The sequence below is a fragment of the Manihot esculenta genome, chromosome 16 (genome assembly GCF_001659605.2).
Source record: "Manihot esculenta cultivar AM560-2 chromosome 16, M.esculenta_v8, whole genome shotgun sequence".
In the NCBI taxonomy this organism is placed as follows: domain Eukaryota; kingdom Viridiplantae; phylum Streptophyta; class Magnoliopsida; order Malpighiales; family Euphorbiaceae; genus Manihot; species Manihot esculenta.
Window position 1 is genome coordinate 1,478,361 of NC_035176.2, and position 27,685 is coordinate 1,506,045.

The following is a 27,685-nucleotide window of genomic DNA, read 5'->3' on the forward strand; positions in this document are numbered from 1 at the left end:
AATTTTCTTAATTTCATGTGATCTTATGAAATTCATTTTCGTATGATGTTGTAACTTTCAACTGCCGGTTGGATCAGTGTTTTGTTTTTAGTGGAGAATTGGAAGTACATTAAGACTTGAATTTGAATCTATCTAAATGAGTAATACATCGATAACTATTAAATCAAATCAAATGAAGTTAATTTAAACTAGTTTTGATTCATTGGTTCAAAGAGATCGAAATTACATGGAAATTCCATGGTAAGGTCTCCCTCTAATTTTATATTTTTTAATATTTATATTATTTTTTTTGCTAAATTTATAAGTTCAAATTTGAATATATAAATTCTTCTCGTTATCACTTTTCATATTTTTTATACCATGTTGACTGCTTACTATATTCATAATAATGTTATTAATTGTTTGTAGCATACAAAAAAACATAACTAATTTATTAATTTAAAAATAATTTATATTTAATAAATAACGACTAATAAAATAATTAATAACTATTCAAATGGTTAATAAATCCAACATTGTTTTAAATAGTTAATATTCAATTTTAACTTTATTTCAGCAAAAATCGCTCTCACCTGTGATGGCATATTTGCAAGTTAAGAAAATGAAATTACCTTTTCCATCTCTTTTATTTTATTTCTCTGATAACCTTAATTAAAATATTATATAAATAAATAAATATTAAGAATTTTAATAATTTTATAAACTAATAATAAATTAAATAATATAAAGTTATAACATTTTATATTAATAATAAAAATAATAAAATTAACGATAATTAATTTATTTTCTTTCTTTAAAAAATATGAAGTGATTTTTTAAACCTTAAAAATCTTTTTAACGATATTATATATAAATTATTCTCTTAGGACATATTTTAAAAAATATTTATGTATAAATTATTTTAGCAGTGCCTTACGTTAAATCAAATTTAATTTCACCATTTGAATCCCAACCGAACGTGGTCGCGTCTGTGACCCAGTGATGGGGCGGCTTAAAGCAAATGGAGGCGACTCCTAATTGTGGGCCATGTTATCGTACGGTGAAATTTAGAGAGGTCTTTGCCGACATTATTAATTCATGGAAAGTTCGTAACACAATTGGAGAAAACAAAAATCCATCATTTATTGAAAAAAAATAAATAGGCATTTTAAAATAATTTAATAAATTATTATTATTTTAATTTATATAGAAAATTTCTTTTAAGACATATGCCCCTAAAAATAATAATAACCTACAAGAAGTCATATTCAAATTATTCCCAATTCATTGCTTGTGGAAGCAAGTCTTGGCTCGGACAAGTTTAGAACTTAAACATATGCTAGATTACAAGAAACACTTGACAGTTCATCGTGGTAATACATCTGAAATTGTCATCTCATTGACAGAAGAAAACTCTTCACAATTTGAAAATGATTCCTTATTTACGACAACCCTTTGAACAGAGAATGTATGTTTCTTGGGTTGAGGAAGCGTCATCGTTTCACTTCCTAACATCAAAACGACCAAAGACATAGTTGGTCTGTCTGATGGGTCATCTTGCACACACAGTAACCCAATTTGAATGCATTTCAGCACTTCATCACCCACAAATGAGTTTCCAAGTAATGGATCCATCAGTTATTTTTATATGATATTGTAATATATTAATTTTAAATTCTGTTGTAGAACGGCTACTAAATTTTAATTAGCTCCACCTCGTTATATTAATTATATTGGGCTTGATTAAAATTGGTGTAAATAATTTTTAAATTATTTTTTTTTTCGAAGTAATTTGTACACAAACTCTTTATCACACACTTCTGGATTGACTGCGACAAAAGAGATTATCTACTTGAATAATAACTTTTTAACTTTTAACCAACGGTATTGTCTTAAATATTGCCTTTCAAACCACAAATATTTGAGATTTTTTTTTGTTCCTAAATAACAGACATTTGGCAAATTGCTCTCATATCACACGCACCACTTATTAGTTATGAAGCATTGAAACTTCAGAGGCAAGTGGGGAGAAATTTGCAGCAGACTCCCTACAGTGATGGGCGAGTTTGTTAGTACCATAACTAAATGAAAAGCAATGCCATCTCTCGAAGATAAATGCTACGATCTGCTGAGTTGCTCCTGTATATTTAACGTGGTTCCATCTCTGAAATTGAGCACTCATTAGCTGAAGGTTGGGCAGATCGTCTTTTGGATTGAGTACCAATTGTGATTGGCTCTTGTTGGCTATGCAGAAAATATGCAGGTCTTGACAGTTCAGAAATAACAGCAGAGCAGCTATCAAGCATGAGAATCAACGAAGCCATAGTTGGCCTTTTAGCTGCATCTTCTTGTATGCATAGCAATCCTATTTGGACACATCTCAGGATTTCATTTGTCGAAGCAGCTCCTACCAGAACAGGATCTATGATTTTTGAAGCAGTACCTGCATTCCAATTCTCCCATGCCTGCACAAAATATTTTAATTATTTTTTAAATTTGTCCATATCCAGATTCAGTAGCCAAGCTAAAGGAGAAAATAGAGATAAAAAAAAATAAAAATTCAACTTACATAAGTTAAAAGATTTCCTCCTACTCCTTCTTCATCGATTTGGAATTTATTAATGTTTTGACCACTAATAATTTCCAAAATTAATACACCAAAGCTAAAAACATCTGACTTCACTGAGACGATCCCATGAAATGCATACTCCGGTGCCATGTAGCCACTGGATTCAACAATTACTCAGCTAATTAAAAAAAAAATATATTTTTGTAGCAGGTTATCGCAAGAGGTAAAAGACATTTGAGAAAAATCGGTCAATCACTGCCACAGATGTGTAAGTGAATTAGTAGCAAATACATGATCTAACTATACTCTTCTACTTACAAGGTTCCGACAATTTTACTTGTAGCATCCTCAGATTGATTTGTTGGAAATAATCTAGCTGTTCCGAAATCCGAAATTTTAGGATTCATTTGTTCATCTAGTAGAATATTACTGACTTTGAGATCACGGTGAATAATCCGAAGCCGAGAATCTCGATGAAGGTAAAGAATTCCTCTAGCTATGCCCACTATGATTTTATAGCGTGTGCTCCAATCCATTAGTAAACGCTTCTCTGGATCTGCAAAATCACAAACTTAATACTCGTTTTTTTTCTTCATGTTATTCGATCAAGGGAAGCTTTACAGTATTAATATTAAAATGACTACCATATATGAAATGGTCAAGACTTGAATTTGTAACAAATTCATATACGAGAAGCCTCTCATTTCTTTCAAAACAGAACCCCAATAGTCTAACCAAATTCCTGTGTTGAAGTCTGGCCACCAACGTGACCTCATTCTTAAAATCGACTTCTCCTTGCTTAGAGCGTCTTGCTAGCCTCTTTATAGCGACGACTTGTCCATCTGGAAGCACACCCTGAACCATAATCATTGAAAAAAAAAAAAAATGATTGAAGAGATGAAAATCTGATTGAATCATGGAATTTTGCTAAGTAAAAATTAGTTTTCATACTTTGTGGCTAAATAACTACCTTGTAAACAGCACCAAATCCACCTTGTCCGAGCTTATTATTATCAGAGAAGTCTTTTGTTGCGAGTCTAATAGTCTCGAAGTTGAATTTCGTGCACTCTGTGCTACTACTTTCATCCAACTCTTCATGTGATTAACAAGGAATTAATACATATGCAAATAACATTAAGTAATCATCCTAGGTGATTCAAACTTTATTTGCTGCCTTAAGTGTGTTGAAGCATATGAGACTTTGCTTCAAATTCCAAAATTTCTACAAGTTTCAAATTTAGCCATGTATTGCAGAAAGCCCGTATGAAAAAGAAAAAGGCTAGAAAAGTAATCCAAGCTAGAAAAGAAAAAAGCTAGAAAAGTAATCTCTCAAATTTCTTAGTTTTTGTCCCTTCAAATCCAACAGAGAGCAGATCAGGGTTAGTTACATAGAAGAACGATTATCTAATCCAAGCTCTTTCTATATGCAGCAACAAAAATACTAAAATAACTTACTTTTGGTCCTTTTCTTACGGTTCCTATAATAGAAAAGGCTGCAAGTTAGGACAACAACTGCTGCGAAGATAATTGTAGGAACAATGATGATTACAACAGTTCGACCTGATGTAGTTCCATTACCTGTCCAGGCCAGATGTAAAATTTCATAAGGAACTGAAACATAATGGATGAAATCATGAAACAATCGTATTGCTTTTGCAGAACTTTTTGGTGGGATGCAAAAGCTTACCTTTGCTTATGGTATTATTGGCTGGTGGGGGAGAAATACTGAGTGGTGGAGGAGGCGTTGTTGGAGTTGGAGCATCAGCAATAGAATTGTAGAATGGATACAAATCCCATCGGAAAATACAGTTAGGTTTCTGAACATAACCTCCTTGCTTCCCATGCCAAAAAAATTGATAATATTCCACTGACTGTCGTAGGCAATAGCTGCAATTACCTTTGGAAATATCAGGAGTACACAGCATCAATGCGTATATTTTCTGAAAGGGTGTTAAGTTTGCTTCTTCAGTCGCAAATTTAACCTTAGAAGAGCCCATGGAAGCTTTTGTTACTACACGATCCATCAAACTACCCCATATCTGATCAAACTCTTCCATATTGGATGTGATGTTGTTGACATTAGAGCCAGCATCTGTAGGACTTAGCTCCAATAGTCCAACAATCGAGCGATTTGCATAGCGTATAATACAAAGAGCATCCTTACCCCATGAAAGCGCTTCTTTTTGGTTAGGACACTTTTGAACTAATTCTGCAATTGTTGTGTTGACACACTGGGAACACTCTTCTGATAGAGTGTCTGCTCTGCAAAGCACCAGACCATAAACTTTATCTGGGCCTTGGCCTACTGTGGCCGTGTAGAAACCACCATTTTCTGTGACATTTGAAGCTAGGTAAGAGAGGATGAGTCCCCGGTTTTTGGCATAGGTACTGTTGGCTGTGAAGTTTCCTGTGTTGTAACAGACCAGACCATTGGTGAGGTGGATGATCATAAGAAAATGGAGAAGAAGAGGTAAGATATTTATGTGTCTGGCTGATAGATACGCCATGGTAGTTTCACTAAGTCACTGAAGTAGGATGCTAATTAAATTTCTCTCAAAAGTTCTGATCTTTTTCCATAGCTGCATCTGCCCATTATATGCTAGTTCATGGTTGCAATCGACCACAGCGGGACCACGTACGATTGCAATGACTTCGCAATCGCCCTGTATTACTTGCAATGGAGATTATCTTCTTGAATAATAACTCTCATCTTGATTTCATATGATGCTATGAAATTCATTTTCAATTTTCTTAAACAACACAGTACTGTTATGAAATTCAATTTTCAATTTTCTTAATTTCATGTGATCTTATGAAATTCATTTTCGTATGATGTTGTAACTTTCAACTGCCGGTTGGATCAGTGTTTTGTTTTTAGTGGAGAATTGGAAGTACATTAAGACTTGAATTTGAATCTATCCAAATGAGTAATCCACCGTTAACTATTAAATTAAATCAAACTAAGTTAATTTAAACTAGTATTGATTCATTGGTTCAAAGAGATCGAAATTTCATGGAAATTCCATGGTAAGGTTTCCCTCTAATTTTATATTTTTTAATATTTATATTCTTTTTTTTTCTAAATTTATAAGTTCAAATTTTAATATATAAATTCTTCTCATTATCACTTTTCATATTTTTTATACTATGTTGACTGCTTACTATATTCATAATAATGTTATTAATTGTTTGTAGCATACTAAAAAACATAACTAATTTATTAATTTAAAAATAATTTATATTTTCTATAGTTGATTTATTAGAAAAATATTGATTTATATTAGTTTAGAATTTATATTAATATTTTAGTATATATTTATATCTTCCGGCCGCCGCATTTTGATATTTATTTGGAACCGTGCTGTAGTTGACTTAAACACTTTTTAAGCCCAATCAGCTTTAAGAATCACTCGACACCCTATAAACACGAATGCTTGAACAACAAAACCAACATACAATATTCAATCAGAAATCTCATAGGCATAAAAAATAAGAATTGAATATCAGAATTCATATTTTATTTTAAGGATAAAATAGTAATTATACATGATCATAGGGGTGAGCAGTATTCGGTTCAAACTGAAAAAACCGACCGAACCGAATTAATTTGAAAATTCGGTTCGGTTTTGATAAAAAAAATAGAAAAAAAATTAAACCGAACCAATTAATGATAATAATATATTATTTTTAATAATATGGAGAAATTAAATCATATTAAAATTAAAATATTTTAATTAAATTTTAAAATACTAAAAATAAAGTTTAAAAAATAAAAAAAATTATTAAAATCAAAATTGATCAAACCAAACCGAATTAAACTAAATCAAACTAGTTTGATTTGATTCAGTTCCTGTCCAAAATCGATTCGGTTCAATTTTCATAAATATTAAAATTTTGGTTTTTAGTTTTGCTCACCCCTACATGATCATCAACGCAATCATTATAATAATTCACACTTCCCAATAAACAGAAGGCACGGTCTACAATGAGTGAAAACACAATTCAAAATCTCTATAGGCCTACGGTAGCCATTTGGGTCCAGCTCCTGCTGGTGGCCAACTAGTAACTCTTTTAAAGAGCCTTAGAAACAATTTGAGTTGTGATATGAGGAAACATCGATATGTCTCAGATGATACACTCCCTTAATGAATAATCTAAAGAGAATTAAAATATCTGATATGATTCTTAATTTACCTCTATTTTACATTAATTTATTTTAATATTATTTTTTGAATAAATAATATAAAGAGAATTACAAAAATTTGAGACGAGCTTTAATTTACTTTTATTTTAAACTAACTTATCTTGATATTATTTTTTAAAAATTCTGATATTAAAAAATTATAATTTTGAAGGACTCTAATACCGAGGCATGCCATAACAGCACGTACTGTGATCCACGATCGCTACGACAGCGTCTTGACGAGCGTTTCTAAGACTCAGCCGGCAATACGCTCTAATCGATAATATTTATTTTATATTAAATATTTTTATTTTAAATTATTATATAAATAATTAATAATTAACATTTAATATTTAATAAATAACGACTAATAAAATAATTAATAACTATTCAAATGGTTAATAAATCCAACATTGTTTAAATAGTTAATATTCAATTTTAACTTGATTTCAGCAAAAATCTCTCTCACCTGTGATAGCATATTTGCAAGTTAAAAAAATGAAATTACCTTTTCCATCTCTTTTATTTTATTTCTCTGATAACCTTAATTAAAATATTATATAAATAAATAAATATTAAGAATTTTAATAATTTTATAAACTAATAATAAATTAAATAATATAAAGTTATAACATTTTATATTAATAATAAAAATAATAAAATTAACGATAATTAATTTATTTTCTTTCTTTAAAAAATATGAAGTGATTTTTTAAACCTTAAAAATCTTTTTAACGATATTATATATAAATTATTCTCTTAGGACATATTTTAAAAAATATTTATGTATAAATTATTTTAGCAGTGCCTTACGTTAAATCAAATTTAATTTCACCATTTGAATCCCAACCGAACGTGGTCGCGTCTGTGACCCAGTGATGGGGCGGCTTAAAGCAAATGGAGGCGACTCCTAATTGTGGGCCATGTTATCGTACGGTGAAATTTAGAGAGGTCTTTGCCGACATTATTAATTCATGGAAAGTTCGTAACACAATTGGAGAAAACAAAAATCCATCATTTATTGAAAAAAAATAAATAGGCATTTTAAAATAATTTAATAAATTATTATTATTTTAATTTATATAGAAAATTTCTTTTAAGACATATGCCCCTAAAAATAATAATAACCTACAAGAAGTCATATTCAAATTATTCCCAATTCATTGCTTGTGGAAGCAAGTCTTGGCTCGGACAAGTTTAGAACTTAAACATATGCTAGATTACAAGAAACACTTGACAGTTCATCGTGGTAATACATCTGAAATTGTCATCTCATTGATTGAAGAAAACTCTTCACAATTTGAAGATGATTCCTTATTTACGACAACCCTTTGAACAGAGAATGTATGTTTCTTGGGTTGAGGAAGCGTCATCGTTTCACTTCCTAACATCAAAACCACCAAAGACATAGTTGGTCTGTCTGATGGGTCATCTTGCACACACAGTAACCCAATTTGAATGCATTTCAGCACTTCATCACCCACAAATGAGTTTCCAAGTAATGGATCCATCAACTCTATTCCTTGATTTTTGGACCACAGATTCCATGCCTAGAATACCAAATTAATGTTCTGAGTTTTAATGTTCTTGCATTTTTGAGTAAGTTGAAATTGCCAGAAATAGGAACTTACAAATGTGGGAAGGGTCTCTCCATCTTCCGAAAAATAAAAGCGACTGTTTCTTTTCCCGCTTATTATCTCTAATAAGAGAATACCGAAACTGAAAACGTCGGATTTTATTGATAGCATCCCTTGCATTGCATACTCCGGCGCCATGTATCCACTGTTCAGTTCGCAAATTGTTAGATTAATTTCCCAATTTAGAAGTGTAATCATTTCAAAAATATAAATGAATGGCTTACTAAGTTCCAACGACTCTTTTTGTATTAGCCTCAGTTTGATTTACACCAAAAATTCTTGCCATTCCAAAATCAGATATCTTTGGATTCATCTCATGATCAAGTAAAATATTAGCAGCTTTGAGGTCTCTGTGAATAACTTTGAGACGAGAATCTTCATGCAGATATAAAAGGCCACGAGCAATTCCATTGATAATACTAAGCCGTCTTGGCCAATCAAGTTGCCCACCCTTGCTTGAATCTGGGAAAGACAGATCAAGAAATTATTTTTTTTTCTCCAAAAAAAAAAAAGAGGGCAAACCAACAAGAATGTAATGATTTTTGAGGTTCAAGAATAGTTCGAACCAAAGAGAAAGAAATCAAGGCTTTTATTAGGCATGAACTCGTAGATGAGCAATTTTTCATCTCCCTCTATGCTGCATCCCAAGAGCCTGACAAGGTTCCGATGTTGAAGTTTTGCGATTAGTATGATTTCATTCTTCAACTCCACCAACCCTTGACATGACTTCTTCGACAACCTTTTAACAGCAATTTCCTTCCCTTCTGATAAAACACCCTGAACATGGATTTTGGTTAATCAAGGTTTAATAATTCTAAGTAATACAAAAGCAAACGAAATCGATACATGGTACCTTGTAAACGGTGCCGAAACCCCCACGTCCAAGTTTATTTGAGTCAGAAAAATTGTCTGTTGCTTCTCTTACGGTAGTTAGATCCAATACAGGAAGCTCCACGGAATTCGGAAGATTACCTTCTCCTGTCGTAACAGGGCTTGTCAGGTCCTGTAATAATTCAGGCAGGTCTTTTCCTTTTTCTGCCAATAAAAAAACAATATTAAAGATAAAGAAAGAGATTCTACTTCTTAGTAATACTTAAAACAGATCAACCACTCAGTTGAATACTTGAATTACCCTGTTCTTTTCTTCTTTTCCGCAGCAAATAGACCAGACCAGACCCGACGATAATTGCTATTAGCACTGTTGGTATTCCAACAGCAAGCAGTATTATCCGAATCTTCCGTTTATTTCCTGCTTAATGAACACAAATTCATCGGTTTCCATATCGAGATTATGATCCTTTCTCCAGAAAAAAAGGAAAGAGAAAAAAGAAAGATCAATACCTGTTTTGGGGGTTGGGGATTGAAGATTCTCAACACGATAAAATGGGTACAATTCATATCTAGCATTACAACTAGGAAATATAATTCTGCCACCTCGTCTTCCATAACAGCAGTAGGGTAACGCACCAATAGCCTCTCGAAGGCATTTGCTGCAATCGGCAACCGATAAATCTTGGGTGCACTGGACAAGTGTATACAGTGTTTGAGAACTCGTGAAGTTCACTTGTTCTGTGCCGAATCTTTTACCAGACCGATCATTTGCAGCCCGTGTTGCCACATCGCGCATCGTCGTTGTCGCCAACTCCGTCAAGCGCTCTGATTCATTTACTGGTGGTCCGGGGTTCCATTTTGCATATGAAGGGTCTTCTTCCACTTGAGAGAAGAAAGATTCGTTGGAGTAACGTAGCATGCATTCATCATACCAAATGATGGACGCTTTCTTTTTAGGGCAATCTTGAACAATAGCTTTGGCAGCAGCCGATACACATTCTTGGCAGACACCTTTCAAGGGGACAATATCGCCACGGCAAAGGAATAGACCGTAGGCCGTGTCGGAAGGGTCTTCACCTGCTGTGGTATAGTAGAAATCCTTCCCCTGTGTTGCATTGGAAGAAAGAAAAGCGAGCAAGGAGTTGAGATTCTGCTGATAGATTCCACTTGGTGTGAAGCTAGTGCCATTTTTGCAATACCTATAGAGCCATACGATTCCTGCAACTCCAGGGAGGTTAAGCAAATTAAGCATGAACGATAGTATTAATCCAAGGGTTACAATGAGATTGAAAGGGAACATTTTCCTGTAATTTGGAAATTATGTCTTCGTTCCCCTGTAATTTGTATTCCTTTGATTTAAGATCAAACTTTTGATTGTAACATATAGAAGAAGGAAATGAAAAATTGATGAGCGACTAACTAACGCTGGACAGAGAGGAGACTTCTTTCTTTTTTTTTTTTTTTGGTAAACTCCAATAAGACATTAGAAAGTTGGGAAGAAGCTATTATTCATTTACAAGGACAATTCCTTGATTGAGATAGTGGGGCAAATATCTTATTTGGCTGGTTGGCATGTGTTAAAAAACAGTAATATCCAAAGCATATATATATATAAAATTTTCATTACAACAATTCATTAATAAAAAATCAAGATTACGGTCCGAAACACTATATATATACGCGTATTATATAATCTCATTAAAACTTAAATACTATAAAAACTAAATAAATAAAAGGAAGTCCAGATATTAGAACTCTAATAAAACCTAAATTTCTACAGCGTTCACTCAATTGAAATTTAAAGAAAGCCATAATTTGACTAATTAGAAAAAAAAGAAGGGATTAACCATCAACAGTAAGGGAGAGCATAAATCGGTCTGAACCGAAAAATCGAACTGAACCGATCAATTTTGGTTTAATGGTTCGGTTAATCAAAAGGTTCGGTTCGGTTCGATTAATATTTTTTAATTTATTCGATTTTCGGTTCGGTTCGATTTAAACGTGTTAAATAATCAAAAAATCGATTTTATACATAGAAATACTGATTTTATATATATTTGTAAATTTTATATGGATTTTTATAGATTTTTTAAGTATTATTATTATGTATTCAAACAATATTTATTGATGAATTTATGTGAAATTTATGTGAAATATTTATTAAATTATTCTACTGAAATTAAAAACAGAAAATTAAAAAAATTACAGATTTCGATTTGAATCGAACCAAATCGAACTGAATCGATTTTTATCGGTTCGATTTAATTCGGTTATATTTTTATAATCAATTTTTTCAGTTTTTAATATTTTTATACTTCGATTTTTTCGGTTCGGTTCGGTTCAAAACCAAACCGACCGATTGCACAGCCCATCAACAGAGGTGAATTTCCTATCTACTTAGGGAACTAGCTTTTAACCTTTTATTGATACCCATTGGAGACCAACTATCAATTTTTACAGCCACACTTGACTCTTAGTGGCATTTTACTTTTTCCCATGATCTAAAAAGTACATGTTGCCGTGTGAAAGGAAGAAAATATTCTTAGAAACACACCCAACCACTGACCTTTGGGTCAAGGGCGGCTTCAAGTAGAACAAATTTTGACGATTGTAGAGAAAGAAATGCAACATTGGTTTAGGTTAAAAAATATAGAAAATATTTCTTATAAAGTAAATAGTGGCTAAAATTAAATTTTTTTTAAAAAATAAATTAAAATCCATCAATTTATTTTTTATTTTTTTCAAAGAAATTCTACTCTAATTTATTTTTTTCAAAGAAATTCTACTCTTATAAATTAATTAAAATCAGAGTAGATAAAATTTTTAAAGTAAAATTACTAGTTGTATTAATAAAATTTTATCAAATAAAAAGGATATTATTCCAAATAGAGAGAAAATCATTCGTAATAGATTCTTTAGCCAAAGTATGGGTAGTTAAAATGGTATGACAACCAACCCATCTAATAAAAGTATCGATTCTAAAATCTAACAAAAATATCAATTTTAAAATCTAATAAATATTTACAATTATTTAAAATTAAATCCAATTCAAAAATATCTAAATGTGTAAACCGAATATGAACTATCGATAATCAGTTCATAAGAATGCAATCATTAAAAAATAAAAATTCTATCCTAAAAAATAAATAGTGACAGAAAGTTAAAGTTTCAATAATTATCAACGTATTATTACTTTCGGAAAAATTAAAAATACCACGTTGAATATACACTCTCATAATTTTTCATAATAAATTTATAGTTAATAAAATCTTGAGTTTGAAAGTTTTTTTAATAAAAAAAAAAGAAATTTTCATTTATTTATAATATAGTTCTATATAAATTGAGTCTAAATAAATTTTTTTAACAGTTAAAAGCATTTGAGTCATATAAATACAAGTTGTATTTTTCGTATATTCAATCATTTACTTAAAGAAGAAGACAACTAATTAAAGTTGGCCACCACTAAGAGCCAAGAGAAGGACTTGTCCAAATTTTCTTTACGCGTTAGCGCAGAAACTTAGGTTGACTGACTCGCTTAAGAAGAGAAACTATACCGAAAATGATGTTTTTAAGTGGTAGAATAAATTAATAAAAATAAATAAATAAATAAATTTTAAGATTATAATATTTAATTAATATTTTTTAAGAAAATATTACTATTTTTATATAAAAATAATTTTTTATTTTATTTTAAATTTAATTATTACGGAATGTATTTTCAACCACTATCCATGGTCTTCTTATTTTGCAGCAAATTTAGCTGATCGTTGCTAATTCAACACTCAAGAGAGACAAAACTAATAGGATTTCTCTGAGAAAAGCTACAAAGTCCAATGTCATTAGATCCTTTAAGATTGCCTTTCTTCTTTTCTTGCTTCGTCTTCTACTTCATAGTCGTCTCCGCTGCTCGGCCAGGAGACATCCAAGCTCCCTATTATGACTGCTCCGACGTCGGTAACTTCACTGCCAACAGTAACTACCAAACAAACCTCAAAACCCTCTTCTCCATTCTCCCCTCTCAGCCTAACAAAGATAATTTCAGGTTTTTTAATCTCTCTTTCGGCCAAGTCCCAGACGAAGTTTATGTGATTGCCCTCTGTAGAGGAGATCTTGCAGCAGATGCCTGTCGAAGCTGTGTCCGTGCCTCTGCACACAACATTTCTGAGATTTGTCCACTGAACAAGGAGGCATTTGCATACGTCGATGATTGTCAGCTGCGATATTCTAACAAAACTTTATTCGGTGTAGTGGAAAATCAACCCACTTTATATTATACAAACCCACAATTTGTCTCATCATCAGATGGAGCTCTGTTCAATTCTGAAGTGGAAAGATTACTCAAACGACTGAGGATAAGAGCTGCCTCTGCAGATAGTAAGTTCGCAACAGGAAACGCAACTGTGAACTCAAAAACAATATATGGACTTACTCAGTGTTCTTCTGGCTTGTCCAACCAGCAATGCGATGAGTGTTTGGTTATGGCCATTGGAGAGATTCGAAGTTGTTGCTTAGGGAATGTAGGAGGAAGAGTGGTTAGACCCAGCTGCAATTTCAGGTTTGAATCATATATCTTCTATACACCTACTGCTGACACACTACCACCGGAATCATTAGGGTCTCCACCTCCGGTATCTCCTCCGCTGAGAGAAGGTAGAGTGCTCATGCGTGAGATGCCATTTTAGCCCAATAGAATTTAACTTGCAAGCACCATATTTACCAATATATCAGAAAATACAGGCACAATTGTCAGACCAATTTAATGTAATCTGTATAGATACGTTTTAAGACCTATATAATGATTCTGGTTTTTGCAGGAAGGGATGATAAGAAACCTGTTAATTCTACTGCCATCATTGTGATTTCAGTAGTAATTATTGCAGTATTAATAATTTCCTGTTGCACATTTGCAAGAGCAAGGAAACGAAAGGAAAAACCTAAAAGTAAGTAAGATTTTGCACATTGTAGCAAGTTATTACAAACATTATAGTTTTTCTTGATCTTTTTATTGTTATTTTAATCAGCAAACTTCCTTTTGCATGATTGCTTTTTTGGAAATAAAATTATATATATCATTAGATGGACACGGTCTGTTTCGAACTTAAATCCTTGCTAATTTAACTTGGATCTAAATTAAATTGAGATCGATTTGAATTGAGCTAGGTTTAGGATCAAAACTGAGTTTTTTCCTTTAAAAAATGAAGTTAGAAAAAGAAAATGGCTATTAAATTTGTTTAAAACTTGATTCAACTAGAACCAAGGACCCTGCATCCTAGTCCTTTTCCCCTCTAAACCTCTAAACCAGAATCCCCGATTCCGGCCTAGATTGGACACGGGCACATCCGGTTATAGCACATGGACTATGTTTGCACTGTCAAGGCATTAAAACAAAATGTACATGCAATTATGCATATCAAGCTCATAGATACAATAATTTTGATTTTTTGATATTGTATACATAATACATTAGGAAATGTTCCTTTAAAAGTGTGCTTATTTCACTAGCCCCTGCCCTGATGTGTCGGTTTTTTGAAGCTCTGGATGAAAATAGACTTGCTAAATCCTTGCAATTCGATTTCGGCATCATCAGAATTGCAACAGATGACTTTTCTGACGCCAACAAGCTTGGACAAGGGGGATTTGGAGTTGTTCACAAGGTAGGAAATGAGAAAATTACTAATCCAGAATCTTGAATTCCTTAAACATAAGTTAAATGTATACTATGCTTTCATACAATTTCAGGGTAGACTTCTCAATGGACAAGACATAGCTGTAAAAAGGTTATCTAGAGATTCTGGACAAGGTAATACAGAATTTGAGAATGAGATTCTACTTGTAGCCAAACTTCAACATCGGAATTTAGTAAGGCTACTAGGTTTCTGCTTGGAAGGAAATGAGAGGGTTCTGATTTATGAGTTTGTGCCCAATGGAAGCCTTGATAATTTCATATTTGGTACGTATGCAGATTGCTTCAGTTACGTATATATTTGGTACAATGCAATTCAATTTTCCTTGTAGTTTTATAACACATTGCTTGTACATGTGAATGGCTAGATCCCATTAAGCGTACACAATTGGATTGGGAAACACGTTACAAAATTATAAGAGGCATTGCTCGAGGTATCCTTTATCTCCACGAGGATTCTCAACTCCGAATTATCCATCGTGATCTCAAAGCCAGCAATGTTTTGTTAGATCAAGAGATGAATCCCAAAATATCAGATTTCGGCATGGCAAGGTTATTTGTAATGGATCAAACTCAAGGAGAGACGAGTACAATTGTGGGAACCTAGTATGTGCTTTAAAACAAAAACATCATCAAATAACTAGGTCTAGATATAATTAAGCTTTGTTACAATTCAAAATATAATTTTGCTGCTTCTTGATGATGTGCAGTGGATACATGGCTCCAGAGTATGCAATGCATGGGCACTTCTCAGTTAAATCAGATGTCTTCAGCTTTGGTGTATTGCTCTTAGAGATCATAAGTGGTCGAAAGAATGTTTGTTTTCGCAATGGGAAGCAAATTGAGAATCTTCTGAGCTTCGTAAGTCTAAATATTCATGGTTGCATGTCATTTCATTTTCACCCCAAAAAGGCTAAAAGCTGAAAAGACTATTTTTGCAGGCTTGGAGGAACTGGGAGGAGGGGACAATCGTGAATCTGATAGATCCCTGCTTGAAAGATGGCTCAGCAAGTAAAATTGAGAGATTAATCCAAGTAGGTTTATTATGCATTCAAAAAGATATCACCAAGAGACCAACAATGGCTTCAGTTGTTATCATGCTTAATAGTTCTTCTTATCGTCTCCAAGTGCCCTCACCTCCTGCTTATCCGGCACCGACCACCGCTGACTCAAACATGGCAATGGAGACAAATTGGATGGGGCTAGATCAGTGCGGCTCCTCCCAAATGTCAGTAAATGATGTTTCAATTACCGAGTTATATCCTCGCTAACATTGCAACATGGACAACAATTAACGCTTTGATAAAATAAAAATAAAAATAAAAACTCCCATTAAAATGTTTTAGCTTAGCTGAAATCAAAGTTGAGCTTTAGCCTAAGCTCATCTCTCACAAGCAATTGGGTCCAGACTCCATTATAGAGGGATTTATTTGCTTATATTTTGAATTTATTTTTTTTTTAAATAAAAATTTTATAAGTGAAAAAAGAAATCAATTTTTCTATTTTAAATGAAAATTTAATAAAAAAATTGTAAATTAAATAAAATTGAATTCTTGTAAAATTTTTAATTTTAGATAAGGAGGTTAAGATTACATTCATTTGGGAATAAGCAAAGTGTTTCTTATACTCTCTGGATGTGTGGACTTGTTTTTCTTATTAATCTACATAAAGAACAAATAGGTTTATTTTTATACAAGTGAAGTGTAATTTTGGTATTTCTTTTTTTTTTTTAATGTAGTTAAATCCAATCATTTTACCAATACAATGACAAAGTTTTTTTTTTTTTTAAATAATCAACGAGTATATTAAAAAAGGAATAAGTAGTAACATCCGAATCTAATAGAGGCTCAATAGTAGAAGGAGCCTTCTCAATCCAAACATAAATTTGATTAGAAACATAAAGCAAATGAACTAATGTATGAGCAGGACAATTTTCAGGTCGCTTAACAAAAAACCATTTACAGAGTTGAAGCCGTGAAGCTTGAAGAAGATAATCTTGTAAGACATCTTCTAACACATTATTAAAAGAAGAGCCCGATCATAAGTAATCTATCATGTATTTATAGTCCAATTCAACAATAATCTGAAAGAAACATTACTCTAGAGCAAGTTGCAGCCCAAAAATCATGGCCATAGCGTCACAAACAGCATGTTCCCACCTACCATCAACACAGGTAGAAGCGCATGTTAGAATTTTTCCCTGGAAATCTCAAAACACCACTCCAAAGCCCACCAAACCGTTCCCCATAACTCTTGCATCCACATTCATCTTTACTAACCTTCCGGAGGAAAGAACTATTTGTCAACTGAAAGTGTTGGAGGCCCAACAACTGCTTCTGTATCCGTTGAATGAGTTTGGTGAAACTCAGTATTTATCGACTTAGCACGACAACTTTTGGTAGCCCAATTCCATTCTTTCTAATCAATGAGAAGTTCATTCTGACTGTACCAGAGCTTATAACATACCTGCACTACGAGATACAACTCATTCATCGAAGTCTGATCACGAACACTCATCCACCAACACTTGAAACTGTTGCCAAAGATTATAGTAACCTAGCCCAGTCCACATGAAGACCAGAACCTATCAACCATTAAGCAATCCCGGCATAAATGAATAGAGCTCTCCGGTTGATCGCACCGGAGGCAACAAGTAGAGACAGATGCCAGACGCTGATGAGGAAAGTCTCGGGTGGGTAAGATACCCAGAAGAGCATGCCAAGCAAAGGTCTGAAACTTTAGTGGAACTGACAATTTTCATACTTGCCAATATACTGTTGTCATCGGGGAGGAAGAAGAAGCGCACATATCTTGTTTATTCAACTTTAGTGCAAGAGCAATGCAATACCCACTTTTAACGGTATAAAGCCCCTTTTTCTTCATAGCGCCAAACCCAAGTATCCTCCTGAGAGAATTTGAACACAGGGATGGAAGTAATGCAATCAACATCAATTGACAGAAAAACAGCTCTGAGTAACTCCATATTCCAACATCGGAAAGTGGTGTTAATTAATTCTAATATCATAGCATGGAGAGGCAAAATATGTTGTGGGGATATAATTTTAAACATCAAAGATAATGGAATTCATGGATCCAACCAAATACGGGCTTTGGTATCATCTCCTATTTGCCATGGGAGACCCCGAGTTTGTCTCTTCTAGCCACAATACTTCGCTACGTGAAACTGGAAACTAACCTACTGCAGCATCAAGAAAGGATTGAGGGAAATAATGGGTCTTTAATAATCTAGCAACTATAGATTCAGGGTTCTGTAAGATTCGTCACCCTTGCTCGGCCAATAAAGCCTTATTGAAGGCTTTAAAATCACAAAAGCCCAACCCACGGAACATCTTCCTTTTATTCTCATGTTGATTCACCAGAATTGACTAATCATAACCCGTAGGTCATTACAAAACTCAACCGATAACAAAAAGCATTGCATAAAATAGATATGAATGGCCTAAGCAACTACTTTAATCAACAGCTCTCTTCCTTCTTTAGCCATATAGGGAAGGCTTCTGATTGCTTCTCATTGAAAACTTGGAATTACACCGTTGCGTCATGTGGTACTGCTTTTGTTAGCTATTTTTAATTATAATTTTGTTATGACTTTCTCCAATTAGTATTTTGATCGGGGTCGGGTGTTCTAAAGGTTCTTTGTTTCTATATGTTGGTTTTTTCTTTTGTTTCTTCATCTTAGTTGCTTTGTGTGGACTCTATAGTTCAGTCAATTATGTTTTATTTTCTAAAACGATTCCATTGCAGTGTGTGGACTCTGTTGTTCAGTCAAACAACGATTCCATTGCAGTGGAGTTGATTAGTGTTCTTAATGCCTCATTCGTGTTATGTTTTAATTTATTCTGTTCTTAAATTTAATTTTTGATTTAGTTGTATTTTTTGGTATGATTTATGTTTTTGGTTGATTTGATATTTTTTATATTTTTAGAATTTTTATACCTCCTTTCCCCTACTGAGTTAAATAATAATCTTCAAGCATTGTTAAACAAAAATTAGGAATTATCAAAGTTGTAATAAAATCTTAAATTGTATCATTTAATTATCAATGAAAATTTTAATATTATATTGTTTCAAAGAGGGTGGTCTTCAACCACTTCCATCACAATCAAATTTTTATTAGTTTAAATGAAAGTGAAGTTTGATATTGAATATTATCCTCTAGAAAATAAGTAATGCGAATTCCAAATAGCACAAAAATAAAAATAAAAAATAAAAAAATCCATATTACACAGAAATTAAAAAAAATAATAACAATTAGTTGATTCCTATTTAAAAATTATACTATTAATTTATATTAAATATTTATATTTTTAATTCGTACAATTTTAAACATACACATTATTTAGTACCTATTAAACTATTCTCTAAAATTTTTTAAATTAGATGTGCTTAGATAATTTTTCTTTAAATTTAAATAAATAAATAAATAATTATTATTAAATTCTTAAAATTTTAAAAATAAAATTTAGTTGATCCCTATTTAAAAATTATACCATTAATTTATATTAAATATTTATATTTTTATTTCATATAATTTTAAATATATATATATTATTTAGTATTATAAATTTAAATATCTATACTATTTAATTATTTTTATTAAAATCTAAATAAATTTACTAATAATTTTTTAATAAATTATTAAATAATTTAATTTTATAAAATATAAAAATATTTTTTCTCATATAATTTTAATATAAAAACGAACTAAAATATTTTTAAAAACTCAAAAATTTAATAATTATTTTCTTATAAATAAAATTACAACTCTAAATATTATTTTTACAGTAATAAATTATTTCATATTATTTTAATCCAAAAAATTGACTTTTCAATTTTAATATTTTAACGTCAAGTATACTAATATTTTTTAAAAAAAATATTTATAAATTAAGTTATTCATATTTATTTTTTATAGTCATTTTTTAATAATATTTGTTTTTCTTTACTTTTATTTATACTATTGAAATTATATATTAGATTATTTAAATTTATAAAAAATAAAATTTGAATTTTTAGAAAAAAAGTACTATGAGTAATGATTTAAATTATTTAATATTTTTATAAATTATTTAGATATAAAAAATAAATCTAAAAAATTAAATTTAATAAATTATGAGTTGGATTAATTTTATTTAAAAAATAAATTATAAATATAGATAAAATTAAATAGTATTTATATGGGTAATAGTTAAATTATTCAAACTAAAAAAAATAAATGAGAAAATTCATTCAACTTACAAAATTTTATTTATATAAAGTTTTCTTCAGTTAGTTTGACTCAAAATTTTATTTTTGATATTTATATTAATAAAAAGAATTTTAAAATGAATAAATTTAAAAATTTTGTTGAAAAAAAAAAAAAATTGGATCCTCTTACTCAAATTAATGCTTTGAATTAAATTGCAAAATTTCCAGATATTTGAATTATTTATACCAACAAGTTTTTTTATTTAAAAAAAATCTCAGGTGGTATAAGAATCCATAAAAAAATAATAAAAAATTATATATATCACACCATGCTTACATATACAAACTTTCCTTTGATTTTCAATTTAGATGAAATTTTCAAAATATTTACAAATTTGACCTATCATATCGAAATTTAAAATTTTGGATTAAATTAAAAAATTACAAGCATTTAAATTTTGTATATATTATTAGACTGCTAAAATATTATATTAAAAATTTATATTAATCCAGCATAGGACCAATTAGTATCTTTGGAGTTGACCTTAAAAAAACAAAAAAGAGGAGTCTCCTCTCTCTCTCTCAAGCAAAGGGCCTGAAAATTCCTTGCAGCATCCTCGCACAAAACCGCTAGTCAGGGAAACCAAGACACAATTTCCAAATTAGAAGGAAGATGGTTCCGTTCAATCTCCTTGTAATCATTGGATTAATACTATCGTTCATGCTTAATTTGCTGAACCTCCCTGGAGTTGCAGGAATCGTCTGGCTCTTTAGCTATTGCAAAAATGGCACTAGCTTCACGCCAAATGGAATCTATCAGCAGAACCTCAACTCCTTGCTCTCTTTTCTTGCTTCAAATGCAACCCAGGGGAAGGGATTCTATTATACCGCAGCAGGTGATGATCCTTCCGACATGGTCTACGGCCTTTTCCTTTGCCGGGGGGATATTGTCCCCTTGAAAGGTGTCTGCCAAGGATGTGTCTCGACAGCTACCAAAGACATTGTACAAGATTGTCCTAATGGGAAAGCGTCCATCATATGGTATGATGAATGCATGCTACGTTACTCCAATGAATCTTTCTTTTCTCAAGTTGAAGAATACCCTGCACAGGCGTGGTCGAATGCCAAACCACCTGTAAACGAATCAGAGCGCTTGACGGAGTTGGCGACAACGACGATGCGCAATGTGGCAATACGAGCTGCGAATGATCGGTCTGGTAAAAGATTCGGCGCAGAGCAAGTGAACTTCACCAGTTCTCAAACACTGTATACACTCGTGCAGTGCACCCAAGATTTATCAGTCGCCAATTGCAGCAAGTGCCTTCGAGAAGCTATTGGTGCGTTCCCCTACTGCTGTTATGGAAGGCAAGGGGCTAGAGTTATATTTCCTAGTTGTAATGCTAGATATGAATTGTACCCATTTTATCAGGTTGAGAATATTCAATCTCCACCACCCACAACAGGTAATGATTGTATAATCTTCTTTCTTCGATTTTTTTCCCCTTCTGCAGAAAGGGTCTAAATCTTGATATGGGCACCATAAGGATGATTGAATTTGTGTTCGATAATCAGCAGATAAACGGAAGATTCGGATGATACTGCTTGCTGTCGGAATACCAACAGTGCTAATAGCAATCGTCGTCGGGTCTGGTCTTGTCTTTTTGCGCCGTAAAAGAAGAAAAGAAAAGGGTAATTCAACTGAGTGGTTGCTCTGTTTTAGCGATTCTTCATAGGATTTAAACTTACTAAGAACTAGAATCCATGGCGTTATCTTTAATATTCTTTTTTATTGGCAGAAAAAGGAAAAGTTCCGCCTGAATTATTACAGGACTTGGCAAGCCCAGGTACGACAGGACAAGGTAATTTGCCGAATTCCGTGGAGCTTCCTGTAATGGACCTAACTACCGTAAGAGAAGCGACAGACAATTTTTCTGACTCAAATAAACTTGGACGTGGGGGTTTCGGCACCGTTTACAAGGTACCATGTATCAATCTCGTTTGCTTTTATATATTACTTAGAATTATTAAACCTTGATTAACCAAAATCCATGTTCAGGGTGTCTTACCAGACGGGAAGGAAATTGCTGTTAAAAGGTTGTCGAAGAAGTCATGTCAAGGGTTGGTGGAGTTGAAGAATGAAATCATGCTAATAGCAAAACTTCAACACCGAAACCTTGTCAGGCTCTTGGGATGCAGCATAGAGGGAGATGAAAAATTGCTCATCTACGAGTTCATGCCTAATAAAAGCCTTGATTACTTCCTCTTTGGTTCGACTCTTTAAACCTCAAACTTCATTACATTCTTGTGTTTTTTGAGAGAAATATATGTATTCTTTCAGATTCAAGCAAGGGTGAGCAACTTGATTGGCCAAGACGGCTTAGAATTATCAATGGGATTGCTCGTGGACTCTTGTATCTGCATGAAGATTCTCGTCTTAGAGTTATTCACAGGGACCTCAAGGCTGGTAATATTTTGCTTGATTATGAGATGAATGCAAAGATATCTGATTTTGGAATGGCAAGGATTTTTGGTATAAATCAAACTGAGGTTAATACTAATAGAGTCGTTGGAACTTTGTAAGTTTTATTTTCTTTTTCTTTTTGTCTTGATATTTTTAAAAATGATTGCATCTTCGAAATTAGGAATTGAAATTAATTTCTTTTTCTGATTAATTTGAAACAGTGGCTACATGGCACCAGAGTACGCAATGCAAGGATTATTATCAATAAAATCTGATATTTTCAGTTTCGGTGTTCTCTTATTAGAAATAATAAGTGGAAAAAGAAATAACGGCTTTTATTTGTCAGAAAACGGAGAAAGCCTTCTCACATTAGTAAGTTCCTATTCCAAGCCATCTCAGCTTATTTTAAAACGCAAGAATACTAACATATCATAATTACTAATTTTGTATCTTAGGCATGGAATCTGTGGTCTAAAAATCAAGGATTGGAGTTGATGGATCCATTACTTGCAAACTCATTTGTGGGTGGTGAAGTGCTGAAATGCATTCAAACTGGGTTATTGTGTGTGCAAGATGACCCAACAGACAGACCAACCATGTCCATGGTCGTTTTGATGTTAGAAAGTGATACCATGACACTTCCTCAACCCAAAAAACATACATTCTCTGTTCAAAGAGTTGTCGTAAATAAGGAATCATCTTCAAATTGTGAAGGCATTTCTATCAATGAGATGACAATTTCAGAGATATTACTGCGGTGATATTGTCATGTAGCATGGATTTTGAGTTGAGATCCTTTGGCCGCGTGTTCCGTGAGCTGATTCTTTTGAGATCTCACATCGATTATAAATATGTATATGAATTTATATATTATAAAAAAAAATTTATTCAAATTATTATAATTTTAATTTAAATCCAGTGATTATAATCCACGTGTTTGTTTATCTTTTAATTTATAAAAAAAAATCTGTCATATATTTTTTCTTTAAGATCTCATGTGTAGGGGTGAGCACTATTTGGTTTGAACCGAAATAACCGACCGAATTGATTTAATTTAATAATTTGGTTCGATTTTAAAATAAAATCGATTCGGTTCGGTTTTAATTTTTAAAAATTTCAGGTTGTTCGGTTCGGTTCGATTTTGGAGTCAAAATAGTTCGATCGAACCGAACCGACCGAATTTAGTCTTAAACGCAGCATTTTATTATAGGGTTATTATATCAATTCAGTTCACTTCCTTCCCATCCCACGTCCTTCTTCACGCGGTGCATACCTTCATCTCTCTCAGACCAAATCCCTAATCTTCATCTTTCGCATCTTCAGTCCCGTAGCCACAGCCACCCATCCCAGTCGCCAGTCCCACAGCCACCCACCGGCCACCCACTCGCCAAAGCCAGTCTCTTCTCTCCATCTTTTGCCGCTTCAGTCCCGCAGCCTGGATCTACTCTCCTAGAGGTGATTTCTCTACTTTGGGCCTCAGCTAGTTTTTTGTATGTTGTAGCGGGGCTTAGGTGAGATGTTTTAATAGTTATCTTGGCTTCTAGAGTTTAATGTGGTTTGAGGAAGAAGGGGCGAGTACTGGATTCTGCTGCTCTTTTTCTTATTTTGCCTCTCTCCTGATGTTTTTTAGTGCTTTGTTTTTGTGTTGCTTCGAGAAGAAATTTAATGTTATCTTTCCACATAAGAATCAAAAGGCAATTAGTGTCTTCGTAGCTACAAATCTATTTTCTCTTTCCTTTAGCTCTGGAGTGTGGTTGTTGATCCTTTAGATCTGTTTGCAGTTTAAAACTATTTTTTAGGCTTCAGAACCCTTCGTTTTTAGTGTTGTACAAATTAGATTATATTATATGGGGTAAATGAAATTCATTCTACCTTGAAAGAAAAGGCTCGTAATGTCTTCCATTTTCCAAGTCTTGTGCACAAGTGGCTGCAAACTGCAACTATAACGTAATTAATGGGATGGAGAACCCAATTTTCTACACTCTTCTTGTCCTGCCTCTTGTCCGTTCATGGAATATGACTAAAGTGTTCCACTTGAATGTGATTATTTTAAGAGATTAAGTTTTTTCTTTATTAATTTAAATATTTATATCTATAATTATCATTACTCTAATAAATGCACAAATTTGAATACAAATAATTTATCTATCAGGTATAGCTTATATATCTTTCAGTTGAAAGAGTTTTCTTCACCGGCTAAGCCTACTGTAGCAGTTTTAGTATAGCCTTATAAGTTATATTGTTAAATTATATAATTCTATTTAAAAAATTCAAATCTTAAGTTAATAAATTATTAAATAAGATATAATAAAAAATTATAAATAAAGATATATATATATATATATATATATATATAAAGTAAATTAAATTGTGAATTACTTGAAACTTAACTTATAAAAACTTAGTTTATAGTGTGTATATATATAACTCTCTCTTTGCTTATTTTGCTGTAGAACAAAACTTGAATCGTCATCTCGTACCTATCATGCATCCGATTCACAGAAGATGATTCAGAACACCTACATCCGATTCACAGAAGGAGATACAGACAAACCTAGCACAGATTAACAGAAGGTGATTCACAACACTCTGAATACTCAATAGCATCATTTACTTGACCAAATTTTGGACAAATAAGGATAGCTTATTTATTGGATAAAAATGATCATATATGTTGAAGTAATTGGTTACGTTTTCTCAAGAAAATAATGGAAAATAAATATGCATTTGCTGAGTTGAGAGAGCAGTAAATCCTTATTGATCATTCTGTATTGTGAATAATTGTTTTTATTTGTATGAGGATCCTTTCACTAATTTTAACCTTTTTCCCCCAAAGAATAATTTCTTGACCAAAGTTTATTTATTTATTCAGGTGTATTTCATTTATGATTTCATCTTGTAAATTCTGCTAGAATAAATCATCTATGATTTCATTTATGATTTCATTTATGATTTCATCTTGTCAAGTTTAATCTAGTTTTAGGTGCATTATTTTTTTATTTTTTGTGCATTATAATACTTTAAATTTGTGTTAACTATTTATATTTTCAATTTATACAGATCAATTTTTATTTGAAGATGACAGAGGCACAATAAGGAGTATCAAGTAATCCTCTTTTGATACTGTCTAATCAACCTCCAATTACTTCAAGCCAAACTGAAGTAGAAGAAGCTACTTCCAAAACAAAAAGAAAGAGTATGAAGCCAAGATCAACTGTTTGGGATCACTTCACTAAGGTTGTCGATAATACTGGTACGCAAAAAGGCAAGTGCAATTATTGTGATAAGGAATTTTTTCTGATCCAAAAAAGAATGGTACTACTTCACTTAGAAATCATATGTTTGCATGCATAAAAAACCCTCATAGTATGACTACAAGACAATCCCAACTGTCTTTGCAACCTACTTGTAGTACACAAGAGGGAGGAGGGGGAACACAAATAGGTACATTAAGTTCATGGCATTTTGATCAGAATGTTTTGAGGCAGAAACTAGCTAAGATGATTATTGTTGACGAGCTTCCATTTATGTTTGTAGAAGGGGAAGGGTTTAGAGAATGGGTTGAATATACACAGCCTAGGTTTCGAATACCATCTCGTTGGACAGTGTCTAGGGATTGTTATGACTTGTATTTAGAAGAAAGGAAGAAATTAAAAAAAAAAATTCAAAAGACTAGTCAAAGGGTTTGTATTACTTCAGATACATGGACCTCATTGCAAAGAATCAACTATATGTGTGTCACTGCACATTTTATTAATGACAATTGGACATTGCAGAAGAAAATTATTAATTTTTGTCCTATTACAAGTCATAAAGGTGATGACATAGGGATGGCAATTGAAAGTTGCTTGCTTAATTGGGGAATTAAAAGAGTCTTTACTATAACTGTTGATAATGCCAGTTCAAATGATGTTGCAATTTCCTATTTGAAAAAGAAAATCAATGCTTGGGGGTTTAGCATTTTAAATTGCAAATATCTTCATATGAGATGCATTGCCCACATAATCAACTTAGTTGTTGTTGATGGAATGAAGGATGGTCTTACTCCAATTAAAAAGGTTAGAGATGCAGTTAGGTATATTAGGCAATCTCCTGCGAGGTTGCAAAGGTTTAAGGCATGTTGTGAGATGGAAGGGATTCAAAGTAAGAGTTCTTTATGCTTAGATGTGTCCACTAGGTGGAATTCTACTTATCTGATGTTAAGTTCTGCACTGAAGTTTGAAAATGCATTTGACAGATATGCAACTGTAGATCCATACTTTAAAATTGATCTTCAATCATGTGAGGGTGATAGTGTGCCAGATAGTCTAGAATGGGAATATATTGGAAAAATTGTTGAATTTTTGGGACATTTTTATGAACTTACTTTGAGAATTTCTGGATCTAGATATGTTACTTCTAACATAATTTTTGATGAGATTAGTTCTGTTGACTGTTTGTTGCAAGAGTGGAAATCAAGTAATGACTTGGAATTGTCATGTATGGGAGAGAAGATGAAGCTTAAATTTGATAAATATTGGGGGGATCCTGATAAGATGAATAAAATTATTTACATTGCGGTGGTGGTTGACCCTCGATATAAGTTAGAATTTATGCATTTTGCTCTTTCAACTGTGTATGGAAAAGAAAAAGATACAGAATTGGCAAAGAAGGTTAAATTGTTTGTGTATGAATTATTTGATGACTACAAGAGAATATTTCAATCTGAAAATGCAAATGAACACATTGAAAATGTAAGTGAGAGCATCGAAGAAGGAACAAAAAAGAAACCTAGAATGAGATTGGGACATCAATTCATGCAACATAAAATAGAGATTGGTGAAGCGAAGAACAAGTCTGATTTAGATTCTTATCTGAATGAGGACATTTTAGTTTTTGATGAGAAAGAAGATTTTGACATATTAAAATGGTAGAAAATGAATGCTAATAGGTTTCTTATCTTATCACACATGGTGAAAGATATATTAGCGGTTCATATATCCACAGTTGCTTCAGAATCAGCGTTTAGCACTGGAGGTAGAGTGCTTGATTGTTTTAGGAGTTCTTTAACTCCTAAAATAGTGGAAGCCTTAATATGCACACAAGATTGGTTGCGAAAATCCCAACATCACAAATCGATTGAAGAACAAATTGC

At 32.3% G+C, this 27,685-nt stretch overlaps 3 protein-coding genes across 3 annotated transcripts; 2 read left to right on the plus strand and 1 right to left on the minus strand.

Annotated features, from left to right (window-relative positions):
• Positions 1-1,823: 1,823 nt before the first annotated feature.
• On the minus strand, positions 1,824-10,749 carry LOC110603006. The gene is given in 14 exon segments (XM_043952060.1): positions 1,824-2,444; positions 2,549-2,705; positions 2,867-3,104; positions 3,193-3,403; positions 3,519-3,640; positions 4,004-4,126; positions 4,236-5,071; positions 7,956-8,281; positions 8,363-8,513; positions 8,593-8,830; positions 8,935-9,145; positions 9,222-9,403; positions 9,501-9,617; positions 9,710-10,749. Coding segments are annotated over 14 exon segments (4,020 nt in total). The 5' UTR covers positions 10,500-10,749; the 3' UTR covers positions 1,824-2,126.
• Positions 10,750-12,949: 2,200 nt separating this feature from the next.
• On the plus strand, positions 12,950-16,208 carry LOC122722126 (putative receptor-like protein kinase At4g00960). The gene is made up of 7 exons (XM_043952016.1): positions 12,950-13,849; positions 14,014-14,139; positions 14,732-14,853; positions 14,939-15,149; positions 15,251-15,488; positions 15,593-15,743; positions 15,824-16,208. Exons 1-7 carry the CDS (start codon positions 13,033-13,035, stop codon positions 16,151-16,153), a joined length of 1,995 nt encoding a protein of 664 aa, XP_043807951.1. The 5' UTR covers positions 12,950-13,032; the 3' UTR covers positions 16,154-16,208.
• A 4,442-nt stretch (positions 16,209-20,650) lies between these two features.
• Positions 20,651-23,397, plus strand: LOC110603957 (cysteine-rich receptor-like protein kinase 15). Its single transcript, XM_021741964.2, has 7 exons — positions 20,651-21,553; positions 21,663-21,779; positions 21,887-22,068; positions 22,147-22,357; positions 22,429-22,666; positions 22,773-22,923; positions 23,007-23,397. Exons 1-7 carry the CDS (start codon positions 20,764-20,766, stop codon positions 23,310-23,312), a joined length of 1,995 nt encoding a protein of 664 aa, XP_021597656.2. The 5' UTR covers positions 20,651-20,763; the 3' UTR covers positions 23,313-23,397.
• Positions 23,398-27,685: the final 4,288 nt, after the last annotated feature.

What these genes read in the sequence shown, in the direction of transcription:
- LOC122722126 (XM_043952016.1), top strand. Translation starts at nt 13,033, where the DNA reads ATGTCATTAGATCCTTTAAGATTGCCTTTCTTCTTTTCTTGCTTCGTC. An exon ending in ATCTCCTCCGCTGAGAGAAG is followed by an intron (nt 13,850 to 14,013) that starts GTAGAGTGCTCA and finishes TGGTTTTTGCAG; the next exon opens with GAAGGGATGATAAGAAACCT. An exon ending in GATTTGGAGTTGTTCACAAG is followed by an intron (nt 14,854 to 14,938) that starts GTAGGAAATGAG and finishes ATACAATTTCAG; the next exon opens with GGTAGACTTCTCAATGGACA.
- LOC110603957 (XM_021741964.2), top strand. Translation starts at nt 20,764, where the DNA reads ATGGTTCCGTTCAATCTCCTTGTAATCATTGGATTAATACTATCGTTC. An exon ending in ATCTCCACCACCCACAACAG is followed by an intron (nt 21,554 to 21,662) that starts GTAATGATTGTA and finishes TTCGATAATCAG; the next exon opens with CAGATAAACGGAAGATTCGG. An exon ending in CCTTGATTACTTCCTCTTTG is followed by an intron (nt 22,358 to 22,428) that starts GTTCGACTCTTT and finishes GTATTCTTTCAG; the next exon opens with ATTCAAGCAAGGGTGAGCAA.